The 22,989-nt window shown below is 43.0% G+C and overlaps 1 protein-coding gene across 3 annotated transcripts in view; it reads left to right on the forward strand.

Annotated features, from left to right (window-relative positions):
- The window catches only part of KCNN1 (potassium calcium-activated channel subfamily N member 1), a 144,673-nt gene that overhangs the window by 5,726 nt on the left and 115,958 nt on the right, over window positions 1-22,989 (forward strand). For all 3 annotated transcript variants that reach the window (XM_083181833.1, XM_083181841.1, XM_083181823.1), the window contains exons 2-3: window positions 14,363-14,806; window positions 22,743-22,838. In XM_083181833.1, the coding sequence (XP_083037959.1) occupies window positions 14,444-14,806; window positions 22,743-22,838 (459 nt within the window). In that variant the 5' untranslated portion in view covers window positions 14,363-14,443. The remainder of the gene's footprint in view (window positions 1-14,362; window positions 14,807-22,742; window positions 22,839-22,989) is intronic.

Genomic DNA, 22,989 nt, shown 5'->3' on the forward strand with positions numbered 1-22,989 from the left:
ATCCTACAATTCTTTATTTGACGATTGCAACTAAAATATAATCAAGATGGATGGCCACTGATCAGCTGATAACTTTGGCAGAATAGGCAATCCAGCCATAGATATGTGACCCGAATTAGAGAATTAATTACAAAACATTGCTACTTCCACACCATTATCTAATAGGATCTCATAAGTGGTAGAGTTATTTTCACAGGAGATGTTTCTTTTTTTATTTATCTTATTATACACACAGGTGTTCCACAGCGATTTATAGAGAATATTTATTCCTTTGCATCAGTACATGTCCCAGAGGAGCTTGCAAGCTATATTCCCTATTACATGGATACAGTGACATACTAGGGTTCAGAAGCCACCTACTGGTATGTTTTTGGAGCACCAATAGCAAACTTGTACAAACATGGGGAAGACATATAAACTCCATCATCTGTCAACTTTAGCCACTATGACAAGTGGGCAAAGTACAGGTTTTAGCATTTGTAAGATACATTCTTATTAGAGCAACTGTCCCAGTATTAATAAATTGGTCTGAAAATCATTTCTTGTCCCTGCAATATAATGTGATATGGACCAGTGCCTGATTAACCATTAGGCTGATTAGGCTGCAGCCTAGGGTGCCAGGGATGTCAGTGCACCTTACAGGTGGCACCCAAGGAATACAATTAAGGCCTAATGTATTCCATGCTTGTTGGCTATCACCCATCCCACTGTACCGTGGATGGTAAAGTACTTAATGTGACTGCCAGGTGGCTGTGCCAATGTGACAATGTAACTTATTGAAGGAACCATTACTTTAGGTACATTGAGCTACAGCACCAGCTGTGCAGCCTAAAGTCAAAGTCTCCTTCACACACTACAAGTTTTATATCCTACATGCCAGTTGTACCACCTTTATTACATGCACATGGGCAGTGTGAATGGCGAGTCACTAAGCGCCCACATACGTGCGTTTAGCAGCATTACAAAGGGAGCTACGTGTGTATTAGCCTAGGGCACCTGGATACCTAACCCACGGCAGCTTCATGTGGGATCGCCTTCACAATGGTCACAATACGCCTGGGTTTTTGCCGCCAATCCCTGCAGCTACAACCAAATAGTCCCAGACTGTCAGTCACTTTGCAAATAAATCTCTGTGACTGCTGTTGCAAGAACAGATCAGCATATGCAGAGTTTTCATACATCCAAGGTCCCCTAGGGGGAAATTCAATTCATACTTGCCTACGCCAAAGTTTTCCTTTCTGGGGGATGTCCATACGGAAGGTGGGTGGTTACAGGAGCGGGGCCTAGTAAAAATGGTCATTAGGCCCCCATACCTCCCAACTGTCACGATTTTAGAGGGACAGTCCCGATTTTCGGGTACTGTCCCGCTGTCCCACCCGCGGCAGGCATTGTCCCGCTGCGGGGGGTGGCAGTTGGGAGACCCCCCAATCTAGTAGAATAGATGCTGTGCGCATGCGCACAGCGTCTATTCTCGTATGAATTAATTAGCATAAGCCGCGCCCTCATTTGCATACGCCCCGCCCCCTTTTCGGGCGCGAGTGTCCCTATTTCCTCCGGCCAGAAGTTGGGAGGTATGGGCCCCACAGGAAAACTGTCATGATTGGCTTGAATTTACATGGGGATGGGCAGAAATTACGTCATTAGCATAGAATTGCGTCATTTCCTGTATATATCTCCACAATTGGCCCACTTTACTGAGAAATGGGCAGAATGCAGGATTGGTGCGAGTACCAAAAATAAAAAAACTGAGGGGTAAATTTATTAAGCTCGGTGAAGTGATAAAGGGCGAGATGTATCAAATGGAAAATGCGGTAAAACACCGGTTTTACCGCATTTTCCAATGTATCAAAAATGATACCGCAGTGTAGGGTATCGCCACCTTTGGGTGGCGATACCCTATAGAAGCCAATGGGCTTCTTTTCGCCGCCCGCCGACGCCGACGCAAACCCGCCGCCTCGCCGACCCCCCCTCAGGCTTACCTTCCTGAAGGGTCCTCCTGGACCCCGGAAGGTAAGCCCTGCCTCCCCCTAGTGAAGCAGCCGGACATCCTTCCGGCTGCAGGGGGGAGGAGGAAGCGCCGGGGACAGCATGCATAGCTGTCCCCGGCGTGAGGGGAGAGCGTGGCGGCAGGGAGGTGACGGAGACCCCCCGCACACCACAGTACAGGTATCGCGGGGGGCCTCCGTCCCTGCACCGCGATGCCAGCCGCATATGTTAGTACATATGCGGCAGCATCGCGGCGGGGGGGCGGCGAAGGGCGGCAATGTATTTTAATACATCCCGCCCAAAGTGTCTGTTTTTTTATCACTGGCCAATCAGCTCCTAGCTGTCATTTTTCAAACCAAGGGGGTTATTCTAGTTCATTCTTTCTGACAAAATCCTTCTTAGATGGACAAAACCATGTGCACTGCGGGTGGGGCAGATGTAACTTGTGCAGAGAGAATTAGATTTGGGTGGGTTTTTTCTTCAAAGTGAGATCTAAATTGCAGTGTAAAATAAAGCAGTCAGTATTTTCCCTGCACAGAAACAAAATAACTCACCCAAATCTAATTCTATCTGCACATGTTACATCTGCCCCCCTGCAGTGCACATGGTTTTGTCCATCTAAGAAGGATTTTGTCAGAAAGAATGAACTAGAATAAACCCCCAAGTCTGTAACTTCACAGGTAGGAGCTGATTGGCTGGTGATAAAAACCAGACACTTTATCACTTCACCGAGCTTAATAAATCTGCCCCTCAATGTCTCCTGCAGGATCCGGGAGAGTAGGCAAATAACGATTCAATTATGCCCCCAAAAATGTCTTTTTTCAGACAATTCAATTGAAGCTTGTTTTTTCTGTTTCAAAATTGACACATTTTTCGATCAAATACACATAAGGGGTATTCAATCCTGGTTGATATTTCCGACTGGGACACGCCTCTGCAGATTCAGCTCTTTGAAATGCCGAATCTGCATCGGCAGAAATAGCCACAAAATTTTTGTTTTTACTGCCATTTCCGCTTAAAAAGATGTGGATTTGCCGATCCACGTCTTTTTTGACTTTCAGAATGTTTTCCGAAAGTCAGAAAAAAAATAAAAACATTGAATAGTTCTTCTATAGGCAAATACTGATGATATTTCCAACGTTCGGAAATATCGGCAGGGATTGAATACCCCCCATAGGGTCTAGGATAAATCCCCCCTTTCCGTTTATGCAATAACAGTCATGAAAACAGGTAATTTATTGGGAATTATTTTTTTAGGACCACAATGGGTCCCGTAAATTACACACTGGGCCTTATTCAGATCTGAGCTCAGTACTAATTTGTTTGGAAAATGGGCAAAACCATGGTCACTGCAGATGGGGCAGATGTAACATGTATAGAGAGAGTTTGTGAGTTATTTTGTTTCTGTGCAGGGTAAATACTGGCTGCATTATTTTTATACTGCTATTTAGATTTCAGTTTCAACACACCCCACCCAAATTTAACTCTCTCTATACATGTTACATCTGCCTCACCTGCAGTGCACATGGTTTTGCCCATTTTCCAAACAAATTTGTACTGAGCTCAGATCTGAATAAGGCCCAATGAGTGGCGGCGTGGGTCTAATTGAATAGCCCCTAGGGGATCAATTAGCTGCAGGAATTTACCATGGCTAATTGAATTCCCCAGCACCATCACTAGACTGAAAAACTTGCATGCAGTGGTTTTGCACACTTGTGTGACACAGCAGTAGAATTCCATGTTTAATGTAATGTCATTATGAGGTGTGTGTTTGGGTTGTGGTGGCTGGGGGAGGGGGGGGGGGGGTGTAGAGAGGATGCAATGCAGCATCAATTACTCTACAAGGTTAAGGACCATTACACCTGTGCTACATGATGCAAAGCATATAGTATATGTGCTTCTGTGCAAGAATAAAAACAAAACTGATAATACTGACACTTGAGTCTCTGAGCAGTATTCAATGAGGATAATTCGCCCTGTTTCACAGTAAATTTGTGCTGTTTTCGCGTTGGAAGGTGATTTTTTTGGGTCAGAAAGTGAATCACCCTATTTAACGTGCACTTTTCGCCGTCTTTTTAAGTGATTTTCGCCGTGTAGCAAATCGCCATCTTTTCATGGAGAAGTGGAAAGTGAACTTTTAAAATAAAGTTGTTGTTGTTTTACATTTGGTGTAAAAAAATCAGGAATTTTATTCTGAGAAGGGGCATGCTTACAGCACATGAATATATATTTAATTAATTTAATTTAATTAAAAAAAATATATATTTTTTTTACACATAGCAGCCAGCAGGGGGCCGGGAGCCAAGAGCCGCTCATTAGATATTCATATATTCACTGCACCCGATCATTACATATGCACAATGGGGTGCAGTGAATACCCGGTCCCCTGCTGGCTCACCCGGGAGGCAGCCTGTGCTGCCTGGCTCCCGGGGAGCCCAAGTCCCCCCCACATAGGTTCTGGGGCAGGCAGGGAGACTTCCATCTCCCTTCCTGCCGCCATCCTCAGGCTCCCTGCGGCGTCCGCCGCAGGGGTTCACATTCACCGTCAGGGGCAGCGAGCCCCTGCGACGTTAAATAGGGGGATAGCAGGGGGACAGCGAGGCTCCGGAACACGGTGACAGCGCAGCGAATCCTAAACAGGATTCGCTGCACGCCGTGAATAAGCTAATTGAATACTGCCCTCTGTGTCCTACTCCCGGAAGGTCAAAAAATATTCAGCATCCACTCATTTATCTCTATTGTTATTCATAATAAAACAGTGAGTAATAGAGGAAACAAAGGTATATTTTCAGTTTGCTCTGATGCAGTTTTCAATAATGAGGGAAATAAAATATATAGCACAAGGTAATAGAGGAATGGCGGGTGCTCACTCTCATGAGAAGGGAGGTTACTGGGTGAAAACCTCGCATTGTGTTTTTTATCTCAAGCAAATCCTCTGCAGACTTTATATGCACATAAGCATCCTGTTTTCTCTGTGCGTTATCTCTGGTGTGTATGATCAGCAGTATGACGTGCAATTGATGGACTTTCAGGGCTCAGTGCTGTATGAAGGCTGGAGTTGGACCAATTCTATGACGTCAATGGATGCACATTTTTCATTCTCTTTTCCACATGTATTTAACATTAATATGTTCAGTTGTATATTTGCTCAGCTATCTAAACAAAGTAACTTGTGTATATTTCCCATGAGTTCTATAAGATGAAGAGCTAAAATGTAACATTCACATATCAGACCTACACTGGGAATCTACACCATTACTTTCTTTATTGTTGTTCATAACACAACAACAGAGCCCATATATTAGGAATTCAGTTTATTTAATAGTTTGTCTTTATTATTTCTAATGTCCTAAAAGTGGTGATTTTACATGTAGGTTCAAATGCCAGGAATATACATACACAGATATGACAATGTGAAAGCAGCATTGGTTGTGAGCTACCCCCATTTGTATTCCATTTATTATGTATGGTTGTCTGGTTCGGAAAATAATAATATTCCTATTGCAAATACAGACATTGTTTGGCTGTGGCTTCTTCAGAAGCTCTTGCATAATTTTGATGATGGCTAATGTTTTCAATTATATATACACTAGCTGAGCTACCCAGCATTGCTCGAGTTTGGATGTGCAATTGGCATTACATCAACTTTAGCCTTCTTTTGTTTTAAGCTTAACCGCTCACCATGCCCATGGTGTGACTGGCACACACCTGTCTGTGGTGGGCTGAGAACAGTTATTTTGGTACTTATATGTTAGTTGGGCGCCCACTAAGCTATTTGCTTAGTTTTCCACGTTCCCTCGATGGGCTCGCTGCGTTCGCCAAGCTTCGGGCTCAGTGGCTCGGTGCATTTGCCACACTATATAAAGACAACTCCATGCCAACATGGATAGTGGGGGTATGAGCGTACTAACTATAGTGGGCGCCCAACTAACATATAAGTACCGTTCTTTTCTTCTTAAACCCCATGTCCTCTACCCCCTCTGCCATATCTTGCATCCTTGACCCACTTTGCATCCCACCCTCGCTGTGTTGGGATTGCATGTGTTAGTGGCTGTGAACCTAATCTGGACCCATTCAATGTTCTCTACCCCTTCTATGTTATGCAACTTTGCCATATCTTGCTTCCCTGACCCACTTTTTGTAGTGGCCGGACCCCTTTTTTGGTCCCCTGGCTGGGTCTGAATAGGGAGTCTAAGTGGCCATGAACCTAATCTGAACCCAATCAATGTCATCTACCCTCTATGTTATGCAACATTGCCATATCTTGCTCCCCGGACCCACATTGTGTAGTGGCCGGACCCCTTTTTGGGTTCACTTGATTGCTAGGGGTGTCTTAGCCCCACAGAATTTATTTCCAAATTGTAAATCATATGTGTACCAAGCAGGGCTGTGGAGTCGGTAGATAAATGGTCCGACTCCGACCCCGACTCCTCGTACGTCTGACCCCGACTCCTCGACTCCGACTCCTTTGTATTAATATGCGAATGTATTTGATACATTCCTTGAAGGAAAGAAAGGCATACATATTATTACTACAGAAACTAGAGGCTGGGAAGCCAACAGTCTACTGTATTGAACAGTTTAAGCAAAGGACAAACACAATGTTTGTCCGCTGGTTTACTTGCTCGTCACCGTTCAATTCACGGACACAAGGAACGATTTATTTACCGAATCGTTACTGGCAATGAAAAATAGTGCCTGTACATCAATATGAACCAGCGCAAGGAATGGCTTAGCCAAGGTAAACAAACGACCCCGCGCATGAAACAAGATCTTCATCCGCGTAAAAAGATGTTGTGCGTATGGTGGGAGAGCTTGGTTGAATGAATTTTTCAAAGTATTGAAAACCTTATTGAATGTTTGAAATAAGTTGTAAACTACAAGGGAGAATACATTTATAAGTATTGGTGCTCCGAATTGTGCGTTGCGTGCCATATAGTGAAGCACATGAAAAGCATGCTTTTTCACGGTCACTTAACGTGTTCGTTTTGCGGTTACGTGAGGCACTGCATGCATTGGTCTTTATTCTTACAGTAGAGAAGTCATTCATTATAATTTTCGGAGTTGGAGTCGGTGCATTGTTTGCCGACTCCGACTCCAGGTACTCGAAATTTACTCCGACTCCACAGCCCTGGTACCAAGTTTGGTGTAAATTGTTCCAGGCATTCCAGAGTTATGCTGGAACATACACACATACATACATTTTTATATGTTTAAATATATTTCTTGTTTGACTTTAGTAAAATAATAAAAATCCCCAAAGTGCTCAATAGATTATTATTGATTATTATTAATATTTTGGCAGTATTACAAATTATGTTTTGCCTTAAAAATGCAATGAATATCCTTTGCATATAGTGATGGTACTTGTTAGTACTAAAACCCCAAATGCTAGTTATTGAGTTCACATATGTAGTCTCCAATTTTTTATATTTTCCTAGCCTAATAAATTAATCAAGCACTAATTGTACGGAATCCCATTTCTATCACAGCAAAAAATAACACAATGTTTTTAATATTTCCAAAATTTTTGCTCTCGCTTCATGTAACAATAGTCTTTACAATTAGCATAATCTCAACCTAGTGGAAAATAAAGGGACTCCTCTTGCCTATCTTCATTTATTTCTTCAGGGTTTATACATCTCAATAATGGGGGTTGTGTTCGTATAAGTGATGTACAGTCAGGCCTGAATATGTGAAAAAGCCGTTGAGGGTAGATCATATTCCCAATGGCAGATCTGAATGGTAAATCTTTTCACTATATCTCTGTACCCTTATATAATCCGTTGAGGGTAGGGAAAGATGTGCCTGGTCAAACAACACTACTGTCGCTAAATATCTATGATCATCTTTATTAGTTACAGTAGATTTAGTTCTAAATAGTTTTGATTTAGGTGTTGGGATCAGGTTTTACATTTGTTGCCCTGGACCCACAAAAGCAAGGGTCCCTCCATTACAGTATCTAGTACTAGAGTCTGGATTGGAGGGGCCAAAGAGGAAAGTCCACATTATTTTAAATTCAGGTTTACAGTCTATGGGTCTGATTTAGAGTTGCGCACAAGTCCATTTTACAGATGGAGCCCATCATACTCAGACTCTGCCGCAAGCAAAAATTTCCCCATCTGTCACTGGTGGTGGCTTCCTTCATCCTCCTCCTTCCACACTTTGTAAGCAGAGACATCGTGATGTCTGCCCATGCGGGAACATCTAAAGAAATAACTAGCTGTATCACTGTGCCATTTCCATACCAGACTGACCCAGCCACCCCCAGCCTCATCCAAGCACTAGGTTAGTTAAAGGAGGGGATGGTGGTATTGAGATGGGCATAAAATTTATAACAGGGGTGGTGGACATACAGTAACATATATAAGGATAGTGATGGGCATTCATTGTATAAAGAGGACAAAGGACATAAAAAATATAAGTGTGTACTGACCATATAATATATAAGGGGGATGATGGCATAAAATATATACGGTGGTATTAAACATAATGTTTATAAGGGGAATGATGGCATTGGGGATTAAATGTCTCATATGCCACTATTATGCTACAATACCCCTCCCCGTGCCATCAGAACCCCCAGATGCTCCTTATATGCCATCAGAACCCTACAAATATACCTAATGTGCCACCAGACCCCTTCTTGTGCTTTTTATATGTCAACAATCCCTACCATATGCCCCTTAATAAGCAGCTTCTCTTGAATAATATTCCCTGGCGTGTAATATTGTCCTAGTGCAGGTAATATCTGATCATTAACGCACATTATAAGGATTAAAATACGGAGTATTTATTCTTCAATGCACCCCCATATTGAAGTTCACTTTGGGAGAAGAAATAAACACAACACCTGATCTGTCTCAGCACAGTGGACAGAATACTTATCACAAATAGGACGGTAAGTCAGACTCATATAGATTATTTATAATGTTTTAATAAATTATGTTTACAAGGTGGTAGTAAGTCTATAATTTCTGTCCCAGGGTAGAAGATATGGGGGAAGACATGAGATGGGTGTCTCTTGGCCAGGTTCACTGAAAAGTCTAATTACAGCTATGGATGGATTTTTTAAAGCTGCATATTCTCCAGAGCCGATTGGTCTGATCTACAGGTGACTCAAAGTTGTATGTATAGAGATAACTAATGAGTGAAGGTCTTGACACATTGACTCAATCGTTTAGATGTTTAAATTATTTGAGTCATGAAAAGTTGAGAAATGATACTCAGGGGTAGATGTATGAAGCAGTGATAAGGGAGGAGAAGTGATCAAGTGCCCTTCACACTCCCGTCTGCCCTCTGTGTTCCACAAATGAAGGCCACCTCTCCTGCCAACTGATAACTTGCTCTCATTCCTGCCTCCAAGATTGTGCCCCTGCTGCTCTCTATCTCTGGAATACTCCATCTTCCTATCAGATGCTCTTCCTTTCCACAAAACTTCAAATGGGCTCTAAAGACCCACTTCTTTATTGAAGCCTTCAAGCTCTCATCCTTCCTCTCTGTCACCCCATCTGTATCACCCATGTTTGTCTGCTCTTCCCTTTTAGAATGTAAGCTCTCATTGACAGGGCCCTTTACCTTCATTTGTTTTTCCCTCTCTTTTTGTACCATCATCTGTTCCCCACTGCCTACAAAGTTTATGCACTTTATAAGATGCTGCAGACTCCTTGTGGCACCATAAAAATAAAGGATAATAATAATACCATGCTGCCTAAAATTTCCACAACTGGCTGCATTATGTACAAACACACATCATCTCTTCTCTCCAGCCAATACCTTATGAATGTAAGGCAGACTGTTCCCTCAGTGTCCACAGCTACCATGTCCCCATCTCTTTTGATCGAAAAAGATGAGAAGGAGTCATGGGGATGAGATTAGAAGGAGTTAAGGCCCTTATACACTGGATCGGGACGTGAAATCGGCCCAAATCAGATGTATGTGACATGCTGTCTGGTCCAATGCATGGTCCTGTGCGCATTGGACTCGCAACCTGTGGTCGCACTGGCGGGACATAAGATGTCTTGCAGTCTAACCCATCAGTGGCACATCATGGGTGCATTTTCGGTTCAATCCGTAGGTGTGTGCCAGCGGTGAAGCAGCTGCGGGGTCTGGGCTACGGGGTCCGAGCAGTGGCGTGGAACACGAACCGGCAGATGTGGGGCGGGAAGCTGCAGCTGAATTTAAAAATAAATTTTGAAAAGAATGGCCAGTCGCTGATTGGCTGAGAGAATTCTCTCAGCCAATCAGACGGTAGGCTGCTGATTGGTCTTTTCAAAATATTTTTTTAAATTCAACAGTCACTTCCCGCCCAACCGCCCGGTATCTGCTGTTATGTGATCAGTGACGCTGCCCGGTCCCTGAAGTTCACGGCTGCCCGCCCCCTGTTGTGCCCAGCAGCAGCCAGCCAAGGAAAACTGCTCCTGTGCCCAGTAGAAGTACCTCTGAAGACACATCATGACATCTCTTCCATTGCCTGCATACACTGCAGGCATAGATGGGGGCATAATATGGCACAGGCAGCTGCAGCATTGCACGTTATAATGTATAATATAGCAGCAGCGGTGCATCTGGTAGATAATTAGCTGGGCACACTGCTACTATTATACATTACAATGCACAGCACTGCTGCTGTCAGCAATGTGCACACGTGGGCGCTTGTGGGTGGATGTGGCCCATGAGCACTATCACACCACCCTAGTTGCTGCCATGGTCATTAGTATGTGTATTCATTATGCCTCTGCAAGCAGGACATCAGTCACCTGTTCAGACCATGTTCCCTGGGCAGAGGAGATAGACAACCCTAAGGCCTTGTCTAATGACAGTACCCACTAGGCAATCCCCACTGCCAGCAATATCGATGGCAGCGGGGACCTGGCGGGTACATACACACTTGCCAATGCCGATGGGCAACAAGTTACGACGGAACGGTCATAGAATACAGCATGGTGCTCCTTAACAATCCGCTTCCTCATCTGTACATGCATAGACGACGGAAGGGGTCGTTAACAACCCATGGCATTATGCATTGGCCTTCGCTCATTTTACAGCCCGATGTGCATAAGTTTGCATATACTTGAAGGTGCTTAACTAGAACTAAAACTATGGGGTCGATCCTATTGGGTGCGGATGATTCTCAAGTGCAAATCATCACAGCGCCGGAGCACTTTACGGCGGGCAGAATTCGCTTAAAAGCGCTTGTACCTCCATAGGGGTGGAAGCAATTTTAAGCGAATTCAGCCCAGCAAACGGTACAAGATCGAGCACAATCGGGTGCCGTTTCCAGCGTTTAAACGCATGAAAACAGCACCTGAATGGCACCTCGCACCCTTTGGACAATATAGATTCATTTAAAAATGCCATATTTCATTAATAGCTATTAAAAAGGTTAAATTATTTAAGTTATTTGAACTTAGGTTAAGAGTTATGTGGACAGTCATGGTATGGATTTTGATTTAATTAACAAGCCAGACAGTCATCAGGGAATTGGTCATGACCTCAAAATGGGGTGAGGGAACAGTTGATAAAAGGTATAGGAGCCTTTTGCTTTATGTCAGATTTGGATCAATTCCAAATGGAATCCTGGGCCTGCACTTTCCTCCAGCGCAGTCATTTTTTCCTTTTGTTTTAATAATGCAGCATGTTTATCTATGTAATCTGTATCCATTTTTATTTATATCATTTCTGCACCTAAGCATATACTTCTTTTGTAAAAAAAAATGTTCCTTTATTAGTCAATTTTTTTATATCCTCCAGAACCCAGTTTTTAAAGAAGCTATTACATCGAATATTGTCAGATGTATATGTTGCTCTGCTTTTGTTACATCAGAACTTGGGGATCGCAATCCTATCGCTAGTATAGTACCAGTCAGGGTGAACCAGTTAGTGGCCATAGTAGTGTCAAAATCAGTTATACCTACTGTGATCCCTGATACCCCTTTCAGACAGAATAGTCTGAAAATCCCGGCAAATACACAGCATTTCAAATGCCATGTCATTTTGCCGGGAGCAACCTGAAGAACAAATCACCGGGTTGAAAATTTCTACCCGGTAATTTGCTGAATAACACAGGTATTTTTCCTGTGTGAAAGGGTCAACACGGGTCATAAATCCTGTGTCCTTGACCCTGGTCAATTCCAGGGTCGGAGACACGGGATTTACGACACAGGTGTGCCCTTTTACACAGAAAAAGGACCCGTGTTATTCACGAAATTACCGGGTAGAACTGCTTCACCCGGTAATTTTGTTTTCTGTCTAATAGGAGTATGACACTGATATAGACAGGGAACTGTCCATATATACTATACTTGTCCAGTTGATACAGTCTTTTATATGTACTGTATATGTTAATTGTATGTACAATTAACTTGCATTATGCATAGTGTGCGTCTATGTTACTGTGCATTGTACCATACTGAGCGAATACCATTAAAATATAGTCTGTGTTATCTGTTTGTGAAGTGCCATGTTTTCATGTATCAAATATTTGGTCTGCTCAAGTAATACTTCATACTAGCCTACTTTTGTAAACTAGTTTCAGGGAGATTATAGTTGGTAATAGAATTTTGCGCAGTGCCCCATTGAGGGTGTGTGTCATGATACACTTAAAGGGTGTGTCTAGTTCCATATATGGAGAGATTGTGAAAAGAGATTGTGAACGTGGCACGTAGAAGCGTGGCTGTGTATTGCTACATCTGAGAGGAATCTTACAATTACTTCTATCCAAATATAGTTGAGCCCCAAAGCAGTTAGTAAGAGCTACTATACTTGGTGAAGTGCTGGGAAATGGTGCTTATGATTCAATGTTTCTCATTCCTTTTTTTCCCTTTTATATCCCAAAAATGTAACAGTGTAATGTGGGCTAGGTGAAATGAGGGAGATTGCTGGACTAATGAGGGAGAGAGGGCGATTGCTGCTATTTCAGGGAGTCTCCTGCAAAATGCAGGAGGGTAGGCAATTATGCAATTCTTACAGGATAAATCAGGTAGGTAATATCACACAAAGAATCTAGGAATATAAAGATGGCAAAAGGGCATATTTCACGTTAGGTAATGCAAACAAAAGAGCAAAAAATAAATAAAATGAAGGTCAATGATTATTAAAAAATGTGGTACTTGTTTCCTAGAACGGCCACAATCGCGGGCATCGTGTACCTTTAAGTTAAGGTACACGATGCCCGCGATGGACCCGATTTCCTTTGAAATCAGGTCCATTTTGCCGGCAAAGGGAAAATCGCGGGCATCGCATCGGTCACGACCGTTAACATTGGCCCCGACGCGACCAATGGTCTTGTGCCTTTATAATGGCACAAGATGAGATGGACTTGATTAAGTCCATCTCACATAGTAAAAAATGTGAAATGGGCCAATATGACCCATTTCACATTATATATGTCCCCGTCGTCACTCCACAATTAACGTGAAACCGAAGCGTGGCGAGCGCAGCGAGCCCGCGAGGGGTGGCGGTGCGCGTCCTCCGACCTTTTCATTCCCCTACTATCCACATCGGCGTGGAGTTGAGAATATAAAGTGTGGCGAGCGCAGCGAGCCACCGAGCCCGAATCGTGGCGAGCGCAGCGAGCCCCGCGAGGGGATACGTATACCTGTGAAGTTATACGAGTCCCCTCGCGGGGCTCGCTATGCTCGCCACGCTTCGGGCTCTGTGGCTCGCTGCGCTCGCCACACTTTATATTCTCAACTCCACGCCGACGTGGATAGTAGGGGAATGAAAAGGTCGGAGGACGCGCACCGCCGCCCCTCGCGGGCTCGCTGCGCTCGCCACGCTTCGGGTTGGCGTCAATCGTGGGGTGGGGTTTACGTTGTAAAATTGGGGGTCTAGAGAATATTTTACATTGAATCCAATGTAAAATCGGGTCCCAGGGACCCTATTCACATTTGATTCAATAAAAAAATCGGGTCGGTCGCGTCGGTCGCATCGCATGCGACCAAATCGCATGCGATGCGACCGACGCAATTTTTCCGACACGACCACCCCGATGGAAATCGGTGTGGCCGTGCTAGGAAACAAATACCAAAAATTATACAAAGGGGCCACTTCCCATATTCAGTGTCCAAGGGTAGTAAATCCAATTTTTACCGCAGACATTTTTCTCTGCTCTCTACGGTAAACATTTTATGATTCACATAAGTCCCTACCCCAGATGATTAGGTTATAGTCTATATTTCCCTACCGTATGTCACACACAAACACACTGCTTAAACATGCGATATAAGTGTATAGGCTAACAAGCTTAAGAGCATAATAACTATCCTCAAACTAATGTAAAACCATGGCTGAGCAGTGGATAGAACCCAATAATTATTAATGATTCATCTTTCCATTATTATTATTGTGTATTTATTCTGTATCTGTCCCATAGGGGAACGTTGACCTACAGCCCATCAGTCATGATGGTCCTGGAGCATCCTTCAGAGAGTCCAACCCTTTTTCGGACATAGCCATGAACAGCTGCAGATACAACGGGGGTATCCCAAGACCCCTTAGCAGCCTGAGCTCATCCAGAAGAAACCTCCACGAAGCAGACCCGGAGACCCAACCTCTGCAGACTCTACACAGTCCAGGAATTGAAGTGGTTGTAAGCAAAAACGATCCCATCAAATCATCACATCGCAGCCTACGAGGAGGGGACGACGGTAGCCACCGGAGCCAAAAGAAGAACCAAAACGTAGGCTACAAACTGGGTCATCGCAGAGCCCTTTTTGAGAAGAGGAAAAGGCTCAGTGATTACGCACTCATATTCGGGATGTTTGGTATTGTGGTCATGGTCACCGAGACAGAACTATCCTGGGGGGTCTACACTAAGGTAATTATGGAAATGTTTAACAGATAGTGTATGATTAGAATGTAGTGGGAGATACTGTGAGCATAGGATACAATTTTTTTAGATGATTAAGTTTACTTATTACAGTCACCATATGATTCAAAATCACTATACACATGTTCAAGTAATGAAAAGTTGGCTCTTATGCTGTGGGTGTATACTGTAGGTAAATGTTTAACAAAAAAGGAGTAAACTCTAGGCAAAACCTAGGCCAAAACCTAAAGGTTTTCAACTTCTAAAAACACAATACAGGTTGAGTCTCCCATATCTGTTATGCAAAATATAATGAATTAAAAAATGTTTAGCATGTCAGGCAGTGACATCACATTCTGCACCAACATCACAAGCACAAAATACAGGCAAACATAAGTTGTACAGCCAAATATGTTTTCAGTTGGTTGGAGAACTATAAGGAGAACTGTAAACATCACGCAATGGAACCAAATCCACAAATGAAGTATGTACTATATGTAAGCTAGCAGAGGACATGTTCAACAGTGTTAGCAATACCAATCAGCTTGTGTCATTTTTAAAATGACACAAGCTGATTGGTCATTACTTTATCCCTCTACACTTTCCCTCTCTTATTAAAGCTTTCATAAATTTCTCCAAAAGTTCTTTTTTTGAATTGCCATATACTGTAGTTTGGACAGACTGTGTTTTGACAGATATATTAATAAATACTATTGCATTTACCATGTAAAATACAACTTTAAATAATGAAAATAAATTGCTGGCACACTAATAAAAGTAATTTTTTCAGTGGGAGGTATGAAGATGCGCTAAGCTGTTTAGAAGTGGCTGCTGGTTATCATCATTATCATCATCACCATAAGTGTTTTGCACCAGGGATTGGATCAAGCAGCCATAAGAGAAATGAACCCTGAGAGGTTTGCGGCATTTCTGTGGTCTGCAAGTGATGCAGTTGTCCTACTGAACTTGAGTTTGTCATATTAGGTCAACAATGTCTAGGTCAACACGCACAAGGTCAATAGTGAGTAAAGGTTGACACAAGCAGAAGGGTTCCACAGAAAAGGTCAATACAGTACATTAAAAGGTTGACATGCTTTTTCATGATTTTTTATGTCAATGTCATCTCCTAAGCATGTGGACTTCCAATTAGCTTCACTCGCCATGCTTTGGGCCAGGTGGCTTAATAGTAACCACGAGTCCACGAGGTTGGTAAAGAATAAAAAAAATTAAAAGAGTAAAAAAGATCCTCATGTCCACCTTTTCATGTGTCTACCATAGGAATGTCGACCTTTTGCTTGTGTTGACCTTTTGACCATGTGTCAGACTAATGAGTGATCGCCTAGACATTGTCAACCTACAAACGTAGCCATGCTCCATGTTGACCTAATGTGAGCACATGTGCATACACATGACAGCATGCAGCTGTATAGCCCGGCAGCAACCCAGAGGAATGAATGGCATGCGTCTCATTCGTGGGGACAATAGTCATGCCATTCATGCCAATGAGCATGGCTACAGCTGTACCATCTGGATCCCATTGAACTTTGCTCATGCATGCACCCTCCAGTCTTAATTCTGTTTCTCTAAATGTAGGCAGTAGTAACCACAAATGTGTCCAGGGACAAGAAACATAAGATTTTTTGACGCACAATAAAAAAACAAAAAAAAAACACATTTATGCCAAGCTCCACATGTGTTCCACGGTGTGCATTGAGGATGAAACTATTACATTTTATAGAAGAAGTGAAAGAATAGGTCAGCACATAAAAATGTATCTACAAGGGAAAAAAAACGTACACTCAAGCCTTGCAAAGTACAACATTTAAACACACACACACATACTGTATTTAGTACTTAAATTAGTACTGCACTTTACTGTGATGAATACAGTGGTACAGGTCCAGAATCCAGATATATATATTTTTTAATTCATAAGTGAAGTTTAGCGCTGGCGGGGCTATTACTGATGGTAGATTTAGATTTATACCTCAAAACAAAAACTATTGTGATAGACAAAACTCACGTTGTTTTAGTCTGAGTCATTGTCATACTGCCAGGCCCTCCAGTGTGGCAGGCAATGGTGCTATGCTCCGGCTGCCCCGGTGTCTCTTACGCCTCTGGTCTCAGGCTGGATGTGGGGGACCCAACTGAACGCTCTCCTCTGCAGGCATTGAAGGCTACGATATATAGGGAGGACTGAAAGGCTGCTGGCCATGGGGGTGTTACTTAAAAAAAATCCAAATGACAGGGATAATTATTCCTGAATCCACGTATGTCCATAGGGATAAAGCAGTTACTGGCATCTTGAGGATGGGTCCTCAAGGTCCAAACTGCCCCTCAGGCCAGCTTGCCACTACATATACACAGAGGAGTAGGCAAGGTTGACAGCGCCCAGAACAAATGAAAATAACAGCACCCCTGGAAAACTGTTCATTAACATTCATAAATTGGTACATTAATAAATGTACACTGGAAAGGGACTATGACAGGAATGTGCACATACTGATATGGAATGGAAGTTGTAAGTGGATATAAAAAGGCGCTACAGGTAAAACACGTGTGTTCAGACAAATGGATGCAGGCTTTCATAACATGCTGCTCTCTGGCAATGGGTGCGATGGAGTGGTCAAGCAGGCTATGTATAGGCAGTCAAGACAAGCAATATATTAATGATCTTGGGGGTACATACAGGTGACTGGAGACTAGTGACAGGATAAAGCAGAAGAAAAACACTGAGCCGACAGAGGTGACAGAGAAAAAAAGGAAGAAAAGTAGTGGGCAAATAGCCAACAGAATATGACAGAAGTCCCCAGCAGGGAATAAAACAGCAAGGGATTAAAGAGTTTATTTACTGAGCAGCAGTTATGAAAGCAACCGCTTCTTGGCATGTTTAAGTCCTACATTTAAAACAACAGATATTAATAAAAAAATACTGTATATTGCTACTGTACTAAATTATTGGTGATCAAAAAGTTGCGGCTCAAACATGCCTTGAAGCTTAATAAATAAAATTAAAAGAAACAGACTAGGGACATATAGAAATGGAAACCGTGTCTACAGGTTACAGGTTATAATAAATATTTTTTAAAGTTATTTCTAATCTTAAAATCTAAAATATGCTTTGATCTCTCAAAAAAGGTAATGTACTGTACATGTCATTGCTGAACATTTTCCCCCTGAAAATGCAGAACAGTAGGATGCACAAGCAGTTTCTGTTAATTAAAATAACATGCACCGTGCCTATATTCTGTGTGTGTAATTGCATTTGTATTTACATACCAAATTATTATTATGTTTTAGTGTTTGGCAGGAAAACACAGTATCATAACATTTTGTATGCAGATACAGTTGCAATTACACACAGTAATTGTGTACTTGTTATTGATTTACAACATACGATAATTATGTCTGACTTTATAGAGCTGTTTTTTGGTGAGACATTCTAATTGACTTTTTGTGGAAAAAATTTGACATTTCACAAGATCAAACTAAACTCGGCTCCCATTATATCCAGACTGGACACCAGGGGTGTATTAAGAGAAAAGGGCCCATGTGCAGTCTCTGTACAGTCCCCCTCCTCTCGAGCCAGTACTGGCAGCACAATAGTGACTGAACACCATTCTACTGCACATGTTGCAAGTCCAGGGAAAATCGGTGCTGCACCATTTTCACATTGAACTGTTCAATACTGGAGCTGACAACGTGAGCTTTGAAGAGATGACTACTAAAGAAATGGGTGCTGGATGTGCAGTGAAGTATTTGTTCAATAGGTCGGAACTACAGTATATGGTCAACACAGTCATAAGGTTGATTTACTGGAGTCAGATAGTAGACACCAAATAAGGTCAACCATAAGATATTTGCAATTTATTTTCTTTCTCAACTTACTCATACTTTACCATCCATGTGGAATCAGATTGTGAATGGTAAAGTGTCCTGAGCACAGCGGTAGTGAAGGGAGGCGTATTGCATGAAGCATGATGAGGGAAGCGAAGCATGCGGGAGAGACGCAGTGCACTTTGTGCACAGTGCATATTGAGTCCATGTTGACCATTTGGGTTTGACTTAGGAACTGTCAACCTTTGGACTGTCAATCTTGCATCCACACACCCTGCATCCATTACAGATATGTCACTTAACCAGAGACGTGTGTGATGTGTGACTTGTGAGTAGGAGAAATGATGTGTGACATGTGGTGAGTGAGGAAAATATGAGTAATGAGTGAAGATGTCGAGGGGTGTGCCTTTTTTAGCAACACAAACAAATCTCTGAGATTGTGAATGTACAAATTATTCATGTATGCATGAGGAATGGCTGTGTTTTCTGTTTGACAGAGCTCGGTTCTTTCCAGTTAAAGAGAAATATGCTTTTAAATTTATGAGATGAGAATAATAAGATGATATAGATAAGGATGAGTCATGAGGGATGCGTGTTTTGTGACAAGTGGTAATGCGGTTATGTGGTACATTACCACAGCTGATGGATTCCGTTGGGGCTATACAAATAGCCCCCTAAGCCAGCATTTATTGTGGAATCAATAGCCCATTTGTACCATGCAGTAAATTACCGCATTGATGGCCTAATGTGTCAAGCTTCAAAAAGTGATGAAATGGAGAGTGATAAACTACCAGCCAATCAGCTCACAACTGTCATTTTTACAACCCAGCTGCAACATGGCAGTTATGAGCTGATTGGCTGGTTGTTTATCACTCTCCATTTTATCACTTTTTGAAGCTTGATCTAGTCCTAAATAGGATAACCTCCTAAGGGCGGGATGTATTAATATACATCGCCGCCCTTCGCCGCCTGTCCGCCGCGATGCTGCCGCATATGTACTAACATATGTGGCTGGCATCGTGATGCGGTGACGGAGGCCCCCCGCGATACCAGGAATGTAGTGCGTGGGGGGTCTCCGTCACCTCCCTGCCCCCTCCTGCATCCCTCACTCCGGGAACAGCTAAGCAGGCTGTCCCCGGCGCCTCCTTCTCCCCCCTGCAACCGGAAGGACGTCGGCTGCGTCACTAGGGGGAGAAATGTGTTACCTTCCGGGTCCAGGAGGACCTGGACCAGGTAATCCAAAGGGAGGGAGAGGGAGGGGGAGAGGGGGTGGTCGGCGGGTTATTTGGCGGAGGCGGCGGGCGGCGAAAAGAAGCCCATAGGCTTCTCTAGGGTATCGCCACCCAAAGGTGGCAATACCATACAATGCGGTGACGTCGCGGCCGGGTAATAGTACATCGGAAAATGCGGTAAAACGGGGGTTTTACAGCATTTTCTCGTTAGTACATCCCACCCATTGTCTGATAAGTTTTCAATCATTCATTCTATGGGGGTATTTTATTAAGCCGAAATACATTACTTTTACCATGATTTTTTCATCTAGTCTAATAATCCCGTATGGTCGAAAACACGTGGATCTGCAAATTACTCGCTGATCCACGTGTTTTTGGTAAAACTTGGCCCAATTTTGAATGTTTTTCAGTCATGTATCACCGATGCAGTTTCAACTTACAAAAAAAACGGCTGCAATTGAATTCTAAAGTCCTTTTTTTGGGCTGGACAATACCCCCCTATGAAGTTACATGATATGAAATGTAACCACATCCTGGCATTTTATTACTAAATTAAAATAACAAGGTCCACTATAGGGAGCTATTAACTTTAATGTTGCACCATGATTTAAAGTCCGGCCAATCAAAGGGGGTTATTCAGACTTGACCAATGTTCCCTCTAATTTTACGAAGGCTGTGTGCGGCTAAAGATTTTGGCTGTGCAATTTTGGAATGAAATTTACATTTTTGTGCGTCACTTATATATTACTTGAAAATGACGTTCAGCATTTGTGTTAACTTTACTTCAAAATGATATTAAAGATTTAAACATTCAAAATACAGCACACGATGTAGTTAATGGGTGAAACACACATTAATTGAGTCCACAACTGCAAAAAGGGACCACTGCTGCTTTGTGCGCTCTGTTGTAATGTCTGTGCGCACGCTCGTCGAGGTGTGTGCGCGCGCACATGCGCACAGCTTAGAGGGAACACTGGACTTGACCGCTGCCGTGACGATTATCAAAATACTGCTTATGCGTATATGGATCATAGCGCACATGTGCAAGGCCAAACAGTGATGCAAATCAGTGATGACTCTATTCACAAGCTCTTCGCAACTTCAGTGACAAGAAGCCACCTTTCCTGGGAGTCACCCACCAGTTTTCTGGGAGTGTCAGTAAAAAAAACTAAGATGTTCCCAGGAGTTTTCACGGAGGGCACTGTTGTAAGCTCTGACCTTCATCAGCCTGTTTCTATCGCTGTGTTGTGAAAGGGTCAGGGTTATGCACAAACTGCAAAGGCTGAAAATATCATTTGATTAGGTGACTTGTAACACACCATACAGTTATGTCCTCCCACACCTAGCCTGGTGGTGTAAGAGACCAGGCGCGAGTGAGCTGATCCAAGCAGTGTACTGTAGCTTAGCGACTTTTTATTGTGTCTTCACTCTGCAGATGCAGCAAAGCACCAATCTAGAGACACTGGACTGTGACTTTAACTGCAGGAAGAATTTTTCATTTAATTTCTCATACTCATTATTCAAACAAAACCGAGGCTTGTTTTATTCGGACAAATGATTATATTGTGTGATTCTGATGTTTGATTGTTCGGGACTGCGCATGCGCATAGGTTTTTATGCATGCGGGGGATCAAGGGGGGGCGGGAGATCAAGGGGGGGCGGGCGACCGAGTGCCCACGACGGACGGAGGGGCGTGGGGAGGTGGGCAGGGGAATTTGTCTATGAGAATGGCCAGCGTTTCATGGGCATTTCCATGGTAATTCCCCAATGACTCAGGTGCGGGAGGGCAGGCAGCTGACGTCAGCGGATGTCAGCTGCACGCCCTGTCCTCGCACAGGGCGCTCGCAGATCAGAGACACCACAGAGTTGTCTCAGATCTGCTGAAGAATTAATTTGATGGTCGCCAACCATCTAATGATTTCTCCCCTGCACCCAAGGCTGAGAATGGATGAGTATGCAAATCTCCATTTCCATGCCTGCGGGGGATCGAGGGGGGGCGGACGACCGGGCAGGCAGTGTCTGGGGGTGTGCAATCATTTTTTTTTTTTTTTTTATTATTATTCTAATTCCTATATCATGTGCACTAAATGACAAGTTCTGTCCAAGAAGAATTACTACCAATCTAAATGTACGTGCCTCCTCCTCCTCTCCCACTGAATTATCTGTATACTGTGCAATGTACTATTCTGGAAACTCACGTTTTTCCTCCTACCCCAAAGGGGAAAATTCAATTCTGTGACATCTACAGTGCTGTTCTAGATGGGCACACAGAGCCCCCAGCATTGAAAAATGTACACTGTTGGCAGTGCTGTAAGTGCTTGGTATGAGCACAGCCAGGCATTGTGGTGATGTCTGGTGGTAAATCACTTTTAATTGAGCTCTCTTCACAAAGGTGGGAAGGGAAAACATGACATGTGCATTGCTCATCACTTTAAATGGAATTCTGCCCATAGTGTTAAGGGACACACTTTGCATCTTGATCTTTTCTGCAAACACCCACGAGATTTACTCTGTTTGAGCCTATTATTGGCATTGAATGACTGTAAAAGTGGTGGTTGCTACAAAAATGATCGGTGTGCTCAATTCTTGTGGTGTACAAATCCAACATAGGTATATCAATGTGAAAGCGTCCGTAAAAGAAAACCCTTCTCCATGTCTCATGTCTATATAATTATGCCCTGTATGTAGTAATGGCAGAGAATATCAATAATATAATATACAACTGTATTTTGCCAATCTTGAAAGATTTAAATATAGTGCCCTATATCGGCCCCCATACATTCAGTATGTGAGGCACATAGATATACCTTCTGGAAATAATCACTGGATTTTGGTGTTGATTTTGACTCACTCTCTCTCTCTCTCTCTCTTTCTAGGAATCCTCTTACTCATTTGCACTGAAATGCCTTATCAGCCTCTCAACTGCTATCCTGCTTGGACTCATTGTCATGTACCACGCCAGAGAGATCCAGGTATTAGCCATTAACATGGCCTTATATAGGAATACATGACAGTCCCAATTTTCAATGCCCACACCCCATTTTTAGCAGAAAAGAGCAGAGCCAGATGTAATACATGTCATAAAATCAGACCATTGTGTAATGTATAAAGAGTAACCCTTAT

This window comes from Crinia signifera, chromosome 1 (genome assembly GCF_055691185.1).
Source record: "Crinia signifera chromosome 1, ASM5569118v1, whole genome shotgun sequence".
NCBI lineage: Eukaryota > Metazoa > Chordata > Amphibia > Anura > Myobatrachidae > Crinia > Crinia signifera.